This window comes from Sminthopsis crassicaudata, chromosome 6 (genome assembly GCF_048593235.1).
Source record: "Sminthopsis crassicaudata isolate SCR6 chromosome 6, ASM4859323v1, whole genome shotgun sequence".
In the NCBI taxonomy this organism is placed as follows: domain Eukaryota; kingdom Metazoa; phylum Chordata; class Mammalia; order Dasyuromorphia; family Dasyuridae; genus Sminthopsis; species Sminthopsis crassicaudata.
In genome coordinates this window covers 29,732,444-29,748,566 of record NC_133622.1, presented here as the reverse complement: position 1 = coordinate 29,748,566, position 16,123 = coordinate 29,732,444, and the positions used below count along the sequence as shown (strand labels likewise).

Below are 16,123 nucleotides of genomic sequence, written 5' to 3'. Positions count from 1 at the left end.
GCTGCTTGCTTCTTACTATGAGCTTCACAGAAAGGTGCTCGTGGTCAGTGAGTGAATCTTGGCCCGTTTTCATGAAAATATTAACAGCGCTATTATGCATATTCCTCACAGGACCTCACTTCATAGTTCCTTGGACAAATATTGCTGTCATTTTCTGGGCCTCTTTAACAGAAGAGAATTTAAACTAGGCCTTTGAGGATCTTTTTAAGGCTAAATCTAAAATTCTCTGAGACGATAAGGTCCCTTTCAGTCTTTACATTTTATAATTTTGTATTACATACTCAATGAAATTAGGAGAGGATCTGTGAACTTGGAGGAAAATTACATCTTTATCTTCAATAACTTCTAAATGAAAAGTAACATTTTTAAAAATTATGAAGGCAATATTAACAGTATCTATAAACTTTATCACTAATATAAATCACAGATATTTTCATATCACATAGATGTTGGACATATCCTAAAATATATTTTAATTCTCATCACTACTTCAAAATTACTGGAGCTCTTAGACTCTTACTTTTAAATATTTTATCTTGTTAATGCATTAATAAAGGAGCACATATATCACATTTATTTTTTAATACTTTGATAACATTTCAATATAGTTGGTTTCCTTTCTAATACTATGTATTTTATTTCATGCACTTAAAAACATTTTATTTTGTTCATTAATATTTTATTTTATACATTTAAATTTTTTGTGAGGAACCCAAAGACTACTTGACTTCCAAAGGGGTCAATGACACAGCAAAATTAAGAAGTCTTGATCTAGCAAGTTTGTCAGCTACGGATAGACAGCCAGTGTTTCACTAGAGTTGGTGTTTCTTAAACTCTGACTAAAATGGAGAGCTCATTATTTTTGTGGTATAAATGTATAAGAAGAATCTTTAGGATAGCACAAGGTCAAGGTTTCTATTAATTTTGCCTCAGAGACTTAGAGAATATCTTTGTCTTTGAAGTTCCTTTAGGAAGTGTTCCTTTTTAATAGTTTAAAGAGAACCTATCTGATTTTAGTTTCTAGGAGGTGAGCTTTGAAGAAATTTAGGATTAAAGTCAAATAACAGGATTTGAATCCAGATAATTATCTACATTTTTAATTGCCCTACATATTAACAAGTAACAGCTTGTTAGTAACAAGTAACAGCTTGCTAAACTCAGATATTGTGCCTAGAGTCCATATCTGGAGAGAGGCCAAATTTGAACAAGGGTTTAGAACTAGTCAGGGAAAAGGATCATTTAATAATCTGATCTTTATTTAATCTAGATGGTTTAAAAAACACTACATATGTATGTTGTTTTTTAACTTTTCAAAATACTTTTTAATCTTTTGTCATCACTCAACTTGTAAAGATTGTTAAATATCAACATTTGTCAAAGTAAGAAATTAAGGTGCTTGCCTAAAGTTATATGAGTGGTAGAACCAGAATCCAGTAGTCCTTACTCTTAATTCTGTGATCTCATATGTAACCAAAGCTGCCATTACACATTTTATATTTTGTAATCAGTATCCTCATAAATTTAATCAAGTGAAGGATTTTGTAAGATTCAAATAATTGGCATTTTCTTATGCTCTTTTCTCCCAGGGGAAAGACTATGAGAGATGTGTTTTGACCAAAGTTTAGAAAAATATCAGTAAACTAGAGGGCATCCAGAGCAAGACAACTAAGATGGTGGAAGGCCTTAAGATTTAACCATTTTGGGAATGGTTTAAGGAATTGAGTATGTTCTACCTAGAGAAGACAAGATAGACCGGCAGCTTTCTTGAAGTATCTGAAGAGCTTGCAAGTAGAAGAGAACTGAAATTTGTTTTGTTTGTTCCCAGAAAACAGATCTAGAAACATTTCAGCTTACCTTGATATCCCTCAAAATTAGAGCTTGCCCATTGATTGGGCAGCTTCAAAAGGTAGAGGGCCCTCCATTGCTGAGGGCTTTTCAAGCAATGGCTAGATCTCATTCAAGTACAGCTTGGAGTAGGTCCCTTCCAATTCTGTGACTATAAGGTTTTAACCTGCAACTATCTAGAGAACGACCAGTTTATGTCTCATACTTTTAATTTTTTTCTAGTAATCCTTTTCTTGAACCATATAGGAAGTATGTTCCGACATAAAGAGAAAGTAACTTGTGGAAAGTGGGATTTATAAACAGCAGTGGTCCTCAAACTTTTAAAATAAGGGGCCAGTTCACTGTCCCTCAGACTGTTGGAGGGCCGGACTATAGTAAAAACAAAAAAATCACACTCTGTCTCTGCCCCTCAGCCCATTTGCCATAACCCTTTGGGGCCCATAAACGTCCTTAGAGGGCCGCATCTGGCCCGATAAACAGGATATATTGCTGCTTCTCTGATTGTAGAATTTAAAATCTTTGATACAGAATTAAACTAAGAAGGCAATTTTGTATTTTAATGGTTCTGCTTATATTATAACCAGCAACCCACATCAATTCACGTAAATATAGAGTGACTAAAAGAAACTTGTTAGAATTTACAAGAAACCTAGGTACATGGCACTTTTCACAGCTTAATGTCTGCTTGAGTGAAGATTTTTATCTTCAAACCCACCACTCTTAATTTGTCGACATCAGCCTCTATAGGAAAATTAATGTGGACCATCCTGCAAAGTCATGGTCATTCCCTTGGTAACAACCAATATCCCAGCATTCCTTTTTCCTACATGCATTTGTTTCCTGTAACCTACTTGGAATGGGGAAAATGGAGTGAATTTATTCATTGCCTTTTGAAGGCAGATAGAAATAAGACCAGTTTAGCTGAGAATACTCTTATGACCTTTTTTCAGTGGAATTGCAATGTGTTGTTGCAAGTTCTTTGCCTTATAATATTTTTTTCTCTTCCTCTTTTGGAAGATGGTAACTGTTAAAAGTAGGACCAGGCTGGAAAAGAGACAACAACTAAAGAATATAATTGGTTTCTTCTTCTTGAGAAATAAGCAGATATCGCACTGTTTGTCATAGCTACTCTCCTCACATCCCAAACTGGTGTGCTCAGAAGGAAAGCCTCTGCTGCTGATCAGGTGGTTGTAAAACTGGATTGAGGACTTTGCTTTTGAATCAGATGTGAAGAATCCAAATCTGGGTTTAAATTTTTCTTCTGTCAATTTAAATGCATAATAGCCTTTTATCTTGACTTTATCAATTAGGTAAGCTGAAAACGAGAGATTGGAATGTTAGTAAATTACATCCATTCTTCGAAAATTATATAGAACATGTAAACCCCTTCCTTAGAATAGAAATTTTCTTGAGGATAGATTCGGTTTTGTGCTTTTGTTTGTACCTCAGCACCTCTAACAGGACCTAGCACTTAATGCTTGATGGCTGATTGTTTTATATGGATAGAAGATATACTTTCAATAAATAAGCTAGAGTCATAATCACCAATAATTCAGTGTCTCTTTGACAAAATGATAAGCCACATTCGTATTGCTTTGAGGCTTTCTCCAGAGTTAGCAGTTATAATGCATAACTTCTTCTGTTTCTTATTATTTCTGGGGCAAATCACTTTACTTCCTGAGCTTCTGGGTTTTTGTTTGTTTTGAGCTATGCAACTTATTAGCAAATCATGTATAATAAACAGGTTCAAAGTCCCCTCAGTAGGCACAAAGACCCCAAACATGGATTTTACACAGATTTTTATACATTAAAACAATAAACAGAATACAATACAGAATATAGGACCGAGTAACTTGATTTCTTGTTGGTGGAAAGATTAAACACTTTTCAAATTGGTCAGGAAGGGGAGAACTTCTGTTTTTTAACTAACTGAAAATGAGGCACTGGACTAGATAGTTTTGGAAGTCCCTTCTTGTTCTAAATCTATTTATTCTGCTCCCTAAAATCACAGAATATCAGAATTAGGAGAGACCTCAGAAATTACCTGGTCCAAATTATACCTGAACTGATATCACCAAAATGTACTTGGCTGGGTGCTGCTTGAGGACCTGTAGTCATGGGGCTTTCACTATGTGCCCTTCCAGACTGATCAATCCGCCTTTAGATAGCTATAATGGCTTGGACAGTTTTCCTTACTACAATATGGTCTTTAATTCTCTTAGTCTCTTGGTTGCCCACCTCTTTAGGGACTCTGGTATATCAGCGTCCTCTCTAAAATGTGGTTCTCGGAGCCAAGCATAGTACTCTAGATGTGGCTTGGCAGGGCAGACCACTTTGCTGGACAGTAGGTCCATTGACTTCCAAGATTGTGATGTCACTTGTTGACTTTGAAAGTATGATAGATAATAAAATTAGTTTTCCAATACAATGTCCAGGTTTCAGGAAAAAAAAAGTTCTGATTTCAGGTGATAAGATCATTTTTTAAAAAAGTAGAATCCCTAACCACCAAAGGGAATTGATCTTCCCTGCTATTTTTTTTTCTTTTGTCTTTAATCAGATATATTCGATACATGTCATACCTGCCCTATTAGAGTACAAACTTCAGCTAGATAGGCATTTGTTTAATTGCTGTTGTATGCAAGGTATTGGGTTAGGCCATAGGATTACAAAGACAATGAAAAATTGCTCCACCTCCTCAAGGAGCATGTATTGTTTTGAGGGACAAAGCATATCACAGAAAGGAAACTTGATAATTTGACCAAGAAAAGAACACTAAAGACATAGAAATTGGGAAAAGCTTCCCTTTAGTGGGTGTCTAGGAGACCCAGAGGAAGAGCTAGAGGAAGCATGAGATTCTAAGGGTCAGAATTGAGAAAGATCACTCCAGGAACAGGGGAATGGACACCTTGGAGTTAGAAGGGGGGATGTCAAGATCACATCAGTCAGTTGAGGAGTGTCAGGACCCTGTTCTTCCAAGTTCTTGTGTTCCTGGCACTCCTCCAAGATCTCTACCCTTTATAGCTAAAGCCCTAGAAAATGCTGTTCTTTATTTTGAAAAATAAAAGGCTTTTTAAAGAAAATGCTGTTCTTAATAGATGCCTCCACTCCCTCTCTTCTCTTTCTTGTCTTAATCTCTTACTATTTGGTTTCTGATCTCATCATTCTACTGCAGCTGACTTTTCAAGAGTGACCTTATTGTTAATTGTTTTTTTTAATCCTGTGCAACTCTTCCTGGCCCCATTTGGGGTTTTTTTGGCAAAGATGCTAGAGTGTTCTGCCATTTCCTTCTCTAGCCCATTTTACAGATGCGGAAACTGAGGCACACAGGGTTAAGTGACTTGGCCAAGGTCATACAGCTGGTAAATGTCTGAGGCCAGATTAAAATTCAGGTCCAGTGTTCTGCGCACTATGGCACCCCCAGGCAGTCCTCAAGAGCTGGCAGTGATTAGCCAACCACTGTAAAGGTCTTTTCTTGGGCAAGTGAATGGGACGGGAGAGAGGGAAGACTTATCCCTTCTGTCCTTTCCTCTACTGGTCATCTCAGTCTCAGCTCAAGGTACTTTGTCTGGTTTCCTTTAAGTCCCAACTAAACTTTCATCCTTTACAGGAAGCCTTTCTCAACCCTTCTGAATTCCAGTACCCTCCCTATATTCATTATTTCCTATTTATCCTCTATATAACTTGTGTCTGTGTATTTGTTTGTTGCCTCCACCATGGGATTGTGAGCTCCTTTTTTTGTATCCTTACACCCCAGCACACTGCCTGGCACATAGTAGGTGCTTAATGTAGACTAATTGAATTGAATTGAATTCTGGAATTTGTTTGAAATCCACTTAAATCTGCCTAGGAATTCTGGTGTCACAGTGATGCCTTTGCAATGAAAAAACTTGGATTCTAGTTGTGGTTCTGCCACTGACTTGTTATACAATCTTGGGCAAGTTTCTTTTCTTATTCTTAATTTTACTTACCTTTAAATTGGGTGTAATAACATCCATGAAATTGTTGGGGGGCTCAACAGATGTGTGTAATACATGTGAAATGCTCAATGTGAATGTGAGTTGCTAAGTCATTTCTATTCTGATGGGCCTAGGATTTCTTACAACCATCTTCTTCTGTTCCTCCCTGCTCATTCTTTTAGCCATTGTTGGCTAAGAACCTGCTTCTTGGATCCTTCACTCATACCAGAACATTCTGCTCTTTTCCCCCGGGATTGCTTTACGGGATTACCTTTTAAAGCTTCCTGGATGTATGTTTCCAAGTAGTATTTTCGGAGCTCATCATTCTCCAGGGACTGGTCGTCGATCCCGCTGGATGTGATATAGACATCGACATCACCGTAATTTTTCTGGATCCACTTGAGAATCTTTCGCTCTCCCCATGGCATCACTGCCTGGCGGCTTGGGGAGCTGAGGCAGGTGATATCCTGGAGAAACTGAACATCTCGGTCAAAGTTATACTGGCTGCCTTTCTGCTGCTCATGGATGACAAATCTCGTGGTGAAGTGATTGAGTGCGTAAAAGTCAGCCGAGCCTTTGATGAGCTTCCTTTCCTCGGCCGTGAAATGGGGCAGCACAGAACTGGAGAGCCCCAACTTGTTCTTGAAGGCGATGTACTCCTTCATGGCTTCAGGGTAGTCTCCCGTCTTGAAAATGGGATCTGCAAACCATGCTATCTCAAACTGGAGAAAGCGCTCAGCTGCTTTCAGGTGGGAATCGGAGAAAGGATTGGCAGGTTCGGCCCAGTCTGCGTGCAGAGACAGAGAGACTGCCCCGCGCTGGGAGGGTCGGTACTGGCTGTCATAGACGTGCCAGACCAGTGCGTGGGCGATCAGCAGGTTATGCGCTGCCTGGTACGTGTCACTGCTGCTGCTGTTGTAGATGTCACTCAGCCGGTTGGGTTCATTGATGGTGATCCAGAGTTTGACCAGATCCCCGAGTTCCTGGAAACACAGATTTGCATAGTCCCGAAAAGCGTGAACAGTTGACCGGTTTAGCCATCCCCCACTCCGGAGCAAAGGGGCGGGCAGGCCCACGGAAGTGTGCGTTGGATAGTACAAGGTGACCATGGAGGAAATGTTGAGTTTCAGCACCTCGCTGACCACACATCTGTAGTACCTGAGGACTTGCTGGTTAACTTCCGACACGTTCCCGCTGGGCAGAATTAAGGACCAGTCCAGGGCAAACCTGTAGTGGGTGACTTTCATTTTGGCCAACAATTTAAGTTGTTTTTTGATGCTGACAAAATCTGTGCATTGAGCATCTCTTGTTTTTATGGTCACCCCTTCTACTCGATGTAGCAGTCCGTTGCCAGAGACGTTCCAGGAGTATAAGTGAGGGTCTTTGAACTGGGGTGAAGAAGCTATTGACTCAGCCTGTGAAATGCAAGAAACACATTCATGTGAGGCAAAGAAGCTTGGATGGACAAAGACACTCTTTCATAATCGTAGAAGGAAAAGGCCGTGCCTTTGTTTTTCTTTTCTTTTAATAATTATTCATTTATAAAATTTTTTGACAGTACATATGCATGAGTAATTTTTTTTTAATAACATTATCCCTTGTATTCATTTTTCCAAATTTTCCACTCCCTCCCCTAGATGACAGGCAATCCCATACATTTTACATGTGTTACAATATAACCCAGATACAATATGTGTGTGTAAATACCATTTTCTTGTTGCACATTAAGTATTAGATTCCGAAGGTATAAGTAACCTGGGTAGAGAGACAGTAGTGCTAACAGTTTACATTCACTTCCCAGTGTTCCTTCTCTGGGTGTAGTTGTTTCTGTCCATCATTGATCAACTGGAAGTGAGTTGGATCTTCTTTATGTTGAAGATTTCCACTTCCATCAGAATATATCTTCACACAGTATTGTTGTTGAAGTGTATAGTGATCTTCTGGTTCTGCTCATTTCACTCAGCATCAGTTGATGTAAGTCTCTCCAAGCCTCTCTGTATTCCTCCTGCTGGTCATTTCTTACAGAACAATAATATTCCATAATATTCATATACCATAATTTACCCAACCATTCTCCAGTTGATGGACATCCATTCATTTTCCAGTTTCTAGCCACTATGAAAAGAGCTGCCACAAACATTTTGCGTGCCTTTGTTTTTCTAACTGAAACCTGAGAAGGAAAATATAATGCTTCTCTCATTTCCATGATGAGACCAGTAGAAGCGAACCTAAGTTCTCGACATTTTTTGTATTTATTATTTTATATTACTTTTAAAAAAAATTAACAAGTCTTTAACCTTCATCCCCTCAACTGAAAAAAAAAAAAGAAAAAGAAAACTCTTTTAACAAATATAGTCAAGCAAAAGAAACACTTTTCCTGTCCGTATCCAAAAAATAGATCTATCAGCTTTCACTCTGACCCCATCATCTCATTGTTAGGAGGTGGACAGCATGATCCTTGGCATCCAGAAAATGTGGGCATGGAACCACTCTCTGGATCTGATTTGGGAACAAAACTGTTATTTCCCTTAGAAATCACTGAAGAGCTAGCTGTTCCTAGGTTACACTGTCCTCATTCTCAAATGTCTTTTTCCATTTTCGTTTGTCTTGTTTAAGGTTGCTGTGATCCAGGCTAAGGCAAAATCAGCCCTGATTTAAAAGTTGTTAAAAATTTTAAAAACAAACAACTAACTCCAGAAAGCTACTACAAGATGAAAATGTGAAATTGGTTAATCACAAAGAATTCAATATAGGTAAAAGGTGTGGAAATGCTTCCAGAGGCAGCTATGGCAATAGCCTTGGCACAGTGGATCTAGTGCTGATTTAAGTTAGGATGGCCTGAGTTCAAATGCAGCCTGGAACTGGCAACTGCTGTCACTTGAGCACACTTATTCTGCTTCAGTTTCCCCATCCGTAAAATGTTCTGTAAACCCTAAAGCCCTAAACAAATTTTAGGTACTATTATGACTTTATAGCACTAAGGTCCCAGCTATGTTATCTGAACATGGGCTCTATAATGACAATACTCTATACTAGTGCTTCCCTTCTTCACAGAGGAGTAAGACAATGGAGTTGCATACCAATCTGCTTTTTAGAAGGATCTCTGAGCTGCTTGACATACCAGTGATCCTTTGCAAGGGAAATCTGGCCAAATTTGGAGATTGCCTGTAGCTGCCAGAAATCACAGACCGAGCAATGGTGACCAACAGCCACAGAATAAGAATTTGCTCGGGTTTTCTAAATGTCCTTATTTGTGTCTATAGTTTCTAGAAACTATTACCCCACCTTTTTCCCACTGCCCTTTGAGAAGCTGAAAATTCTCCCTCTCTACCAGCTTGCCCAAGTTCTCAGAGCTTTGTAATCTGGTGTCAGACTTGTTTTATTTAAGATCCCTCTTTTTGGGCCTGGGTGGGGATGTGTGTATTTTTCTTTTAAAGCTATGAAATAGGATAGTGTTATGACAGTGCCCTAGTAGTCTTTGTCTCACTTAAATGGGATTTAATTTAATCAGTCTTTCTTGAGTAGAAGTCTTAATTAATCCGTTTGAGGGAGGGTCTAGATTCCTAAAACTGAAGCAATCTTTATGACTTCCACAGTAGTAAAAATGTCTATTTAATTTGATCAAGAAAAGTATCTTTTTCTTCATCTTGAATCTGATTGAAAGGATAACAGGGTGTAATTGGTTTCTGGAAGAGATTTCTCTGAGGTATCAGCATTAACATTACTATTGCTCTAAGTAAATTAGATCAGACTGAAGTTAAACTGCTTTTTTTTTTTTTTTTTTTTTTTTTAAACTTTGCTGTAGTCTTGTCTTTTATTTTAGAGTTACTACAAAACATAGGTGGAAATTTCTTGGGAGGGATAGCATTCCAGTTAGCTTGGGAATCTTTGTTATTTGGCACCTCTCTAAAGAAGAAATGTTTCTGGGAATAGGGAGAGAAACTGACTCCATTGATCCAGGGAACTCCCAGTCAGCCACTCTGTCTTAGAGATTTGTTTGTTTGGAGCATTAGTTGTCTCAGCAGAGGGATGGGAGCCACTTCTTCCTGGCTCCAAAAGAGTGGTCTGTTCATTAAGCCACCTTGCCTCTACTATTTGTATGTTACAATGAATTTTCCTTGCCACCTTTGGCTAAAACACAACAGAGTTGGTCTCCCAAGGGCACAGCTCCAGAGATAGTGATCAAAGTCCCTTCTCAGCTCCCCTCCTTCAAATAAACCGTAACTTGTTACTGTTCTCCCCACAACAAAGGAACAGCAGGTTTTAACTCATTTCTCTACAATCTAGACACCTGCAGCTACTTGCAGACAGACATGTCATCAGGCAAAGCAGAACTTTAAGAACTCAGGACCCCTTCGACCTTTTGCTAGTCTGACACATTTCTGTCTAGAGAAGCTGTTACTCATGCTCCTGGGAGGCTTAAAACAATTAAACGCAACAGAACATGGCTTGGGAGAAATGTTCCCCAAATTTGATGCTAATTAGGACACAATTCCTCATGTGCTGAAAAGCTTCCCCCCCCCTACACATACCCACAAGTAGAATTAAATGTACCTGGGCTAAGTGACAATTAACTTTTCAGTAAATACCTCCCTTACGCACACCCCGCTTCCATAACGTGATTATGAGCTTTCAGATTTGCCATCTGTCAAATAGTTATTTAGGACATTAAAGTCCAAGAACATTGATTATTTAGATATACATTAGCCTAAATCTGTGTGTACATAACTATTTAAGTAAATTTCTAGCCTGGATGATGGCCAGGTTCAGTGCTATTTAAGTTTATGAAAGCACTATTGGAAACAGGTCACTAGAAGCCCTTTGCCCATCACTTTCCTCATCTCCCTTTCCTCAGACAATCCTACATTTAAACTACCCTGAAGAAAGACTGTTGACTGGGAGAATTCTTCAAAAATGATCACTTGCCCATCGAGGAGATTGTACATGTACATGCCGAGGTAAGATTTAGCACAAAATTAAAGGAGACAGGCTGATCACGACCTCATCAGTGAATCTGGCCGGTCTGGATGAAGGAGAGAAGGATCCAGAGGAGGCGCTGTGTTCTTATTCATCTTCCTAAAACACTGTTTTCCTTGTGTTTTTAGTTCAAACACTTTAAGGACTCTTCAGAAGGAGATGACTGGTCTGTTTAGACAATCACTGTATGGCATTCTCCAGCAAACTCATCTCCGGTTTCCTTACATAAACCCCATCCCCGGCAGTCAGATTGGCTTATTCCTGCCTCCCACTCATAATCGCCTTCATTTTGCCATGACTCCCTGCCCACTTTCCCCTTCCAAATCCTATCCACCCTTCAGAATAAAGCCTTCCCCAAACTCTCCTGATTCTCCTCCCAGCTCTCTATGTGATACTTGCCCTTTATGATATACAACTGGGGCCATTTTTCCCGTGGGGACAGCTTGTTCCCTTCCCGCCCCATTGTCAATCAGTTCCTTGAATTCAGGGACTTCCCAGGGAATGGCTTCCCATAATCCAGAATAGATGAGCTGTGGTGACTGATGACAGGACATCTAGAATGAAAAGGCCGGGCTGGCTAAGGGACGCAGCCAGGGGACGTCGCTCCGGCCTGCAGAGCTGGAAGGGACCCCAGAGGCCCTAACGTTACGGGGGCCCCCGGGCCGGGGTCACACAGCATCAGATTCGGGAACATCCAAACCAGTCACCTCGGATGCTTTAGACCGGCGCGGGCTCCCGCGGCCTGCCTTCTGACCCTGCTAAAGTGTGCTGCCCTCTGCGTCTGATGTATGTTTAAAACGTTGTCCCAGGGACATGTTCATTCGGCCTCAGGCCCCCGGGGGATCTGCTGTCGGAGACCCTGTCAGAGGTTTAGGGACAGGGAAAGCAGGGCTGCCCGCTGGCCGAGCCTTCCTGAAGATTTTCCTGGAAAGGCTTCCAGTCAGTTTCTAGGACAGAGCTGACTAGCTTGGGAGACCTGGAAATGTGACTTCCTTTCTTATCTATTTTTAAAAAATGATTCCTGCGGAAAACAAAGCTGGTTTGGGGCCTCTTCGGCCGCTACGGGGCGCCCTGGTGCGCAGAATCGGGAAGGCTCCCCTTCCCCAAAGTTCCAAAGTGGCCTCAATGGCAGAAGCTGGGATTGATTCCGTGTGGCATCCCCCCTCCCCCATCCTTCCCACCCCCTCCGATCAGACAGCAAACCTGCATCAAGGACTCCCCCTGACAGGACAAGCTACAACTCGGCTCCTTCAGATCTCACTCTATGTCTGTCTTTTGTTTCTTTCTCCTCACCAGCAGAATGAAATCTTGGGAAAGCTCCCGGCCGCACCTCCTCCCCCCCATTCCGCTATCCTTAGTGTGTGAAGATGGCGCCTGGATCTGGGCGGAGCCGGGTACGGAGTCTGGGAGGAGCTTACGGGATGCGGCCCCGCCCTATTCCGCGGCCCCGCCCATTCCACCGTCCGGCTGCTTTGGGCCAAGAGAGGTTAAGGATCTCGAGAGATCCCTAACTGCCTTGGACCAGCGGCTCACCCTAAACCTGCGAGGCTCGCGGCTTCTGGCCGCCGCCCGAAGAATGGCCTTAAAGATCCACTTCTCGGCTTACAGACAAGAGAACGAGAAAACGGCCCGCTGAGGCCTTCGGTTGTACGCGGAGCTGTGGCTGCGATCCCTGACAACTTCCCCCAAGAACAAGAACTGCCCCGGCTGTCCCTTGTATCATTTGCCGGAACCTCATAATCCTGTACCATCACCAGCAGTTAGAGCTGGGGAGGGATGTGCCCTGGAGGAAGGATCAGAATTCTCCAATCACCGCCAAGCACTGCCCGCTCTAAACCCAGCCACCGGGTCTCCCTGACAAGGTCAACCCATCACCCGCCCACTGCTTTTCGAGGGGAACCCCTCTCTTTCATCCATGGCGGGGAACTCCTCTTTCTGATCCATGGCAGGGAACCCGGTTCACTGATACATGGCAAGGAACCCCCCTCACTGATCCATGGTGGGAAACTCTTCTCACTGATCCTTGACGGGAAATCCTCCTCACTGATCCATGGCGGGAAACCCCCCTCACTGATCCATGGCGGGAAACCCTCCTCACTGATCCATGGCAGGGAACCCGGTTCACTGATCCATGGCAAGGAACCCCCCTCACTGATCCATGGCGGGAAACCCCCCTCACTGATTCATGGCGGGAAACCCTTCTCACTAATCCATGGCGGGAAACCCCCCTCACTGATCCATGGCAGGGAACCCCTCTCACTGATCCATGGTGGGAAACCCTTCTCACTGATCCTTGACGGGAAACCCTCCTCACTGATCCATGGCAGGGAACCTGGTTCACTGATCCATGGCAAGGAACCCCCCTCACTGATCCATGGCGGGAAACCCCTCTCACTGATCCATGGCGGGAAACCCTCCTCACTGATCCATGGCGGGAAACCCTCCTCACTGATCCATGGCGGGAAACCCTCCTCACTGATCCATGGCGGGAAACCCCCCTCACTGATCCATGGCGGGAAACCCTCCTCACTGATCCATGGCAGGGAACCCGGTTCACTGATCCATGGCAAGGAACCCCCCTCACTGATCCATGGCGGGAAACCCCTCTCACTGATCCATGACGGGAACCCCCCTCAGTGATCCATGGTGGGGAACCCTTCATGATCCATGGCAGCTTACCTTCAAAACAGATTCAGTAATGCCCCAGGAAAAGTCACAGGGGAACTGCCCCTGCACATCAGGTGTGGACTCTTTGAAGAGGAATCCATTGTCCTTTATGATTTGTTTGTAGTAGTGTGCCGAGGACTTGGGCTTTCTCTCCTTCTGTTTGCTTCGGAAGTCCACATAAAACAGGCCCCGTCTGGTGGTATAAGCATCTTGCCATTCGAAGCCGTCCAGCAGAGACCATGCTGTGTAACCGAACACCCTTATTTCATCATGTTTTATTGCTGCAGGGGAAAGAAAAGAAATTGCAATTGATTTGAGTGTTCTCACATCTGTCAATAAACATGTGTTAAAATAAACATAGTTACAAGACTAATATGTTTCGCGCGTTGCACAGAGTGCTGAAGATACAAAGAAAGGCAAAAAGGGAACTTCCCTCAAGGAGCTTGCACTCTAATGGGGGAGGCAATACAAACAGATATGTATAAATGAAATCTACTTCAATAAATTGGAGATTATTAATAGAGGGAAGGCACTAATTAGTTTTAAAGATCTCACTTGTCTAAGGTGTGAAAATTCATTAACAGTGTCCATTATGATATGGGGCATTGCATGACATAAACTTACCTAATTTCCAGAGCAATAATCACTTCCCAAAAATCAGTTGTTTTTATCCAAAACATGTCACCAAACTCTGTACATTATCCTTGCCCAATGGATTTCTAAAACCTTGCAAGGTATCTGAGGATTTATGAGCTAGACTTTTTTTTTTCTTCTCTACTTATTTATTCTACCATTTAAAAAGAAAAAAATTGACAATTTTTGCCTCACATTTTGATTTATGATTTCTTGAAATACAGCACTAGAAAACCAGTCTTTGATAAAAGTCATTGGAATTCAAATGAAGCTACTCGACCGTGTCTTAAATGACTCTTGTTCTCACTGGCCAATACTGGGTCCTACTCCAAGCCTCCCCGGATCATTTTTTCCGGTTTTGATGGCATAGAGTGAGTGTAAATAGCAATTATTTTTATTCTGGCCAGAAACCCTGAGGGTCTTCCTCATCCAGATAGATTTTTACTTTGAATAAGTAAAAGAAGTCATTTTTGGGGCCTCATTTAGCCTTAATCATTGAATGGATGTTGCCTCAGACAAACTGAGACCTGGAAAAGGTCAAGATCTCCCATCGCATACTGGGGCTTCTCCAGTCTTTGGTATCTAAGTCTGGCCACTGGACCCAGATGTCTCTGCAGGAGAAAGTCAGGCTGGTGAGTTTGCACAAAATCACCCTCGCTTAAATCCAATTGCAAGTCAAGACATCACCTTTCTGTTATGAGTTGGTCCTCTCTGAAAATTAAGGACAATGAGTTAAATATGTACTATTTTCTATTAATATGTTGTTTTGTATCATTGTATTATTATTTACCTGAATATCTTATTTTCCCTATTAGATTGGAAACTTCTTGATGACAGGAAATGGAGTATATCTTTATATTTTTCACTAAGTAAATTAATTAAAGTAGGTACTTAATAAATGCTTGTTGAATGAATGTTCTTTGCCTATTTAGGAGACATTTTTAAAATATATTTTCAAAATCTTGTTTTGACTAAAAGAGCTAGTGTGATTTTTGTCAACGAAAAACTCCCTGGGACAAGGGTGAGAAAGAGGGGCAGTAATATAATAGAAAAACTTTTGACCTGGATTGTAGTCCCCAAATCTGCAATTTGTAAGCATGAGCAAATCACTTAATCTCCACAGGTCTCATTTATAAAATTAGGGGGCTAAACTAGATAAGGTTTCTTCATGTGCTAAAATGCTATAATTTATCAACATTAATGGCTTGAGTAAGAATGAAATATTATTATTATCCAGATTTAACTGGCTCAAAATTGCCTCAAAGATTTGCCCAGAGCTACTGAGATTAAGTTTAGATTTGTCCATTAAGTGATACAGTCTGTGTTAGAGTTAGGATTACTTCTCACCTCCAAACCATCCACTGTTTTCCCAACTCTGAGGCAAAGTCTATGAAAAATCTTTATGAATAAGTTATAATGTCTGTTAGAATGAGGCTATATATCTACATTTTTAGAGAATATCTTAATTCTCCCAACCTCTCCCCCCCCCTTTTTTAAACAATACACTCCAAGGAGATGAACACTTCAGTAGAGAGCTTTAAAAAATCTGCTCCTTTGGTCCATTGTGACCTTGAGAAGAATTCGCCTGCTCCCTTTGCACTCCTAGAGAAGATGTGTGTGTGAGTTCATCCAATAGGTACTGTCCTACACTGTCAATACTCCTCATCCCCACAGACACAGAACATGGATGCTACAAGGAGACTTGGAAACCCCTGTATGTCTCTCTTCCTACCAGACTTTGACTTTTCCTTTAGGGTAACAGAAAACATACTTTCCAGTTCCACTAAAACATATACAAGGTATGCCAGATTCAAGTGATTAGCTAGTATTAAGGTATTGATTGTATTGATATTCTATTAATTTGAATAAGTTGGTACACAACTTTCCTGGGGAAACTAGTTTTTCCTTTCATCACATTATTGTAGTTAAAAACAACAACAACGACAAGAAAAGCCTATGTCACTATATACATGATGGATGGGGAATGAGAAGTAAAATATTAACCATCAAGTCTACAACCATCATGTTGATTCTTTCAAGATTAT

General features: G+C 41.3%; 1 protein-coding gene across 1 annotated transcript in view; it reads right to left on the bottom strand.

The window, feature by feature from the left end:
* Positions 1-2,073: 2,073 nt before the first annotated feature.
* The window catches only part of KLB (klotho beta), a 33,043-nt gene continuing 18,993 nt past the window's right edge, over positions 2,074-16,123 (bottom strand). The window contains 3 exon segments of the mRNA XM_074276685.1: positions 2,074-3,160; positions 6,073-7,216; positions 13,458-13,726. Coding sequence (XP_074132786.1) covers positions 2,763-3,160; positions 6,073-7,216; positions 13,458-13,726 — 1,811 coding nt within the window. The 3' untranslated portion in view covers positions 2,074-2,762.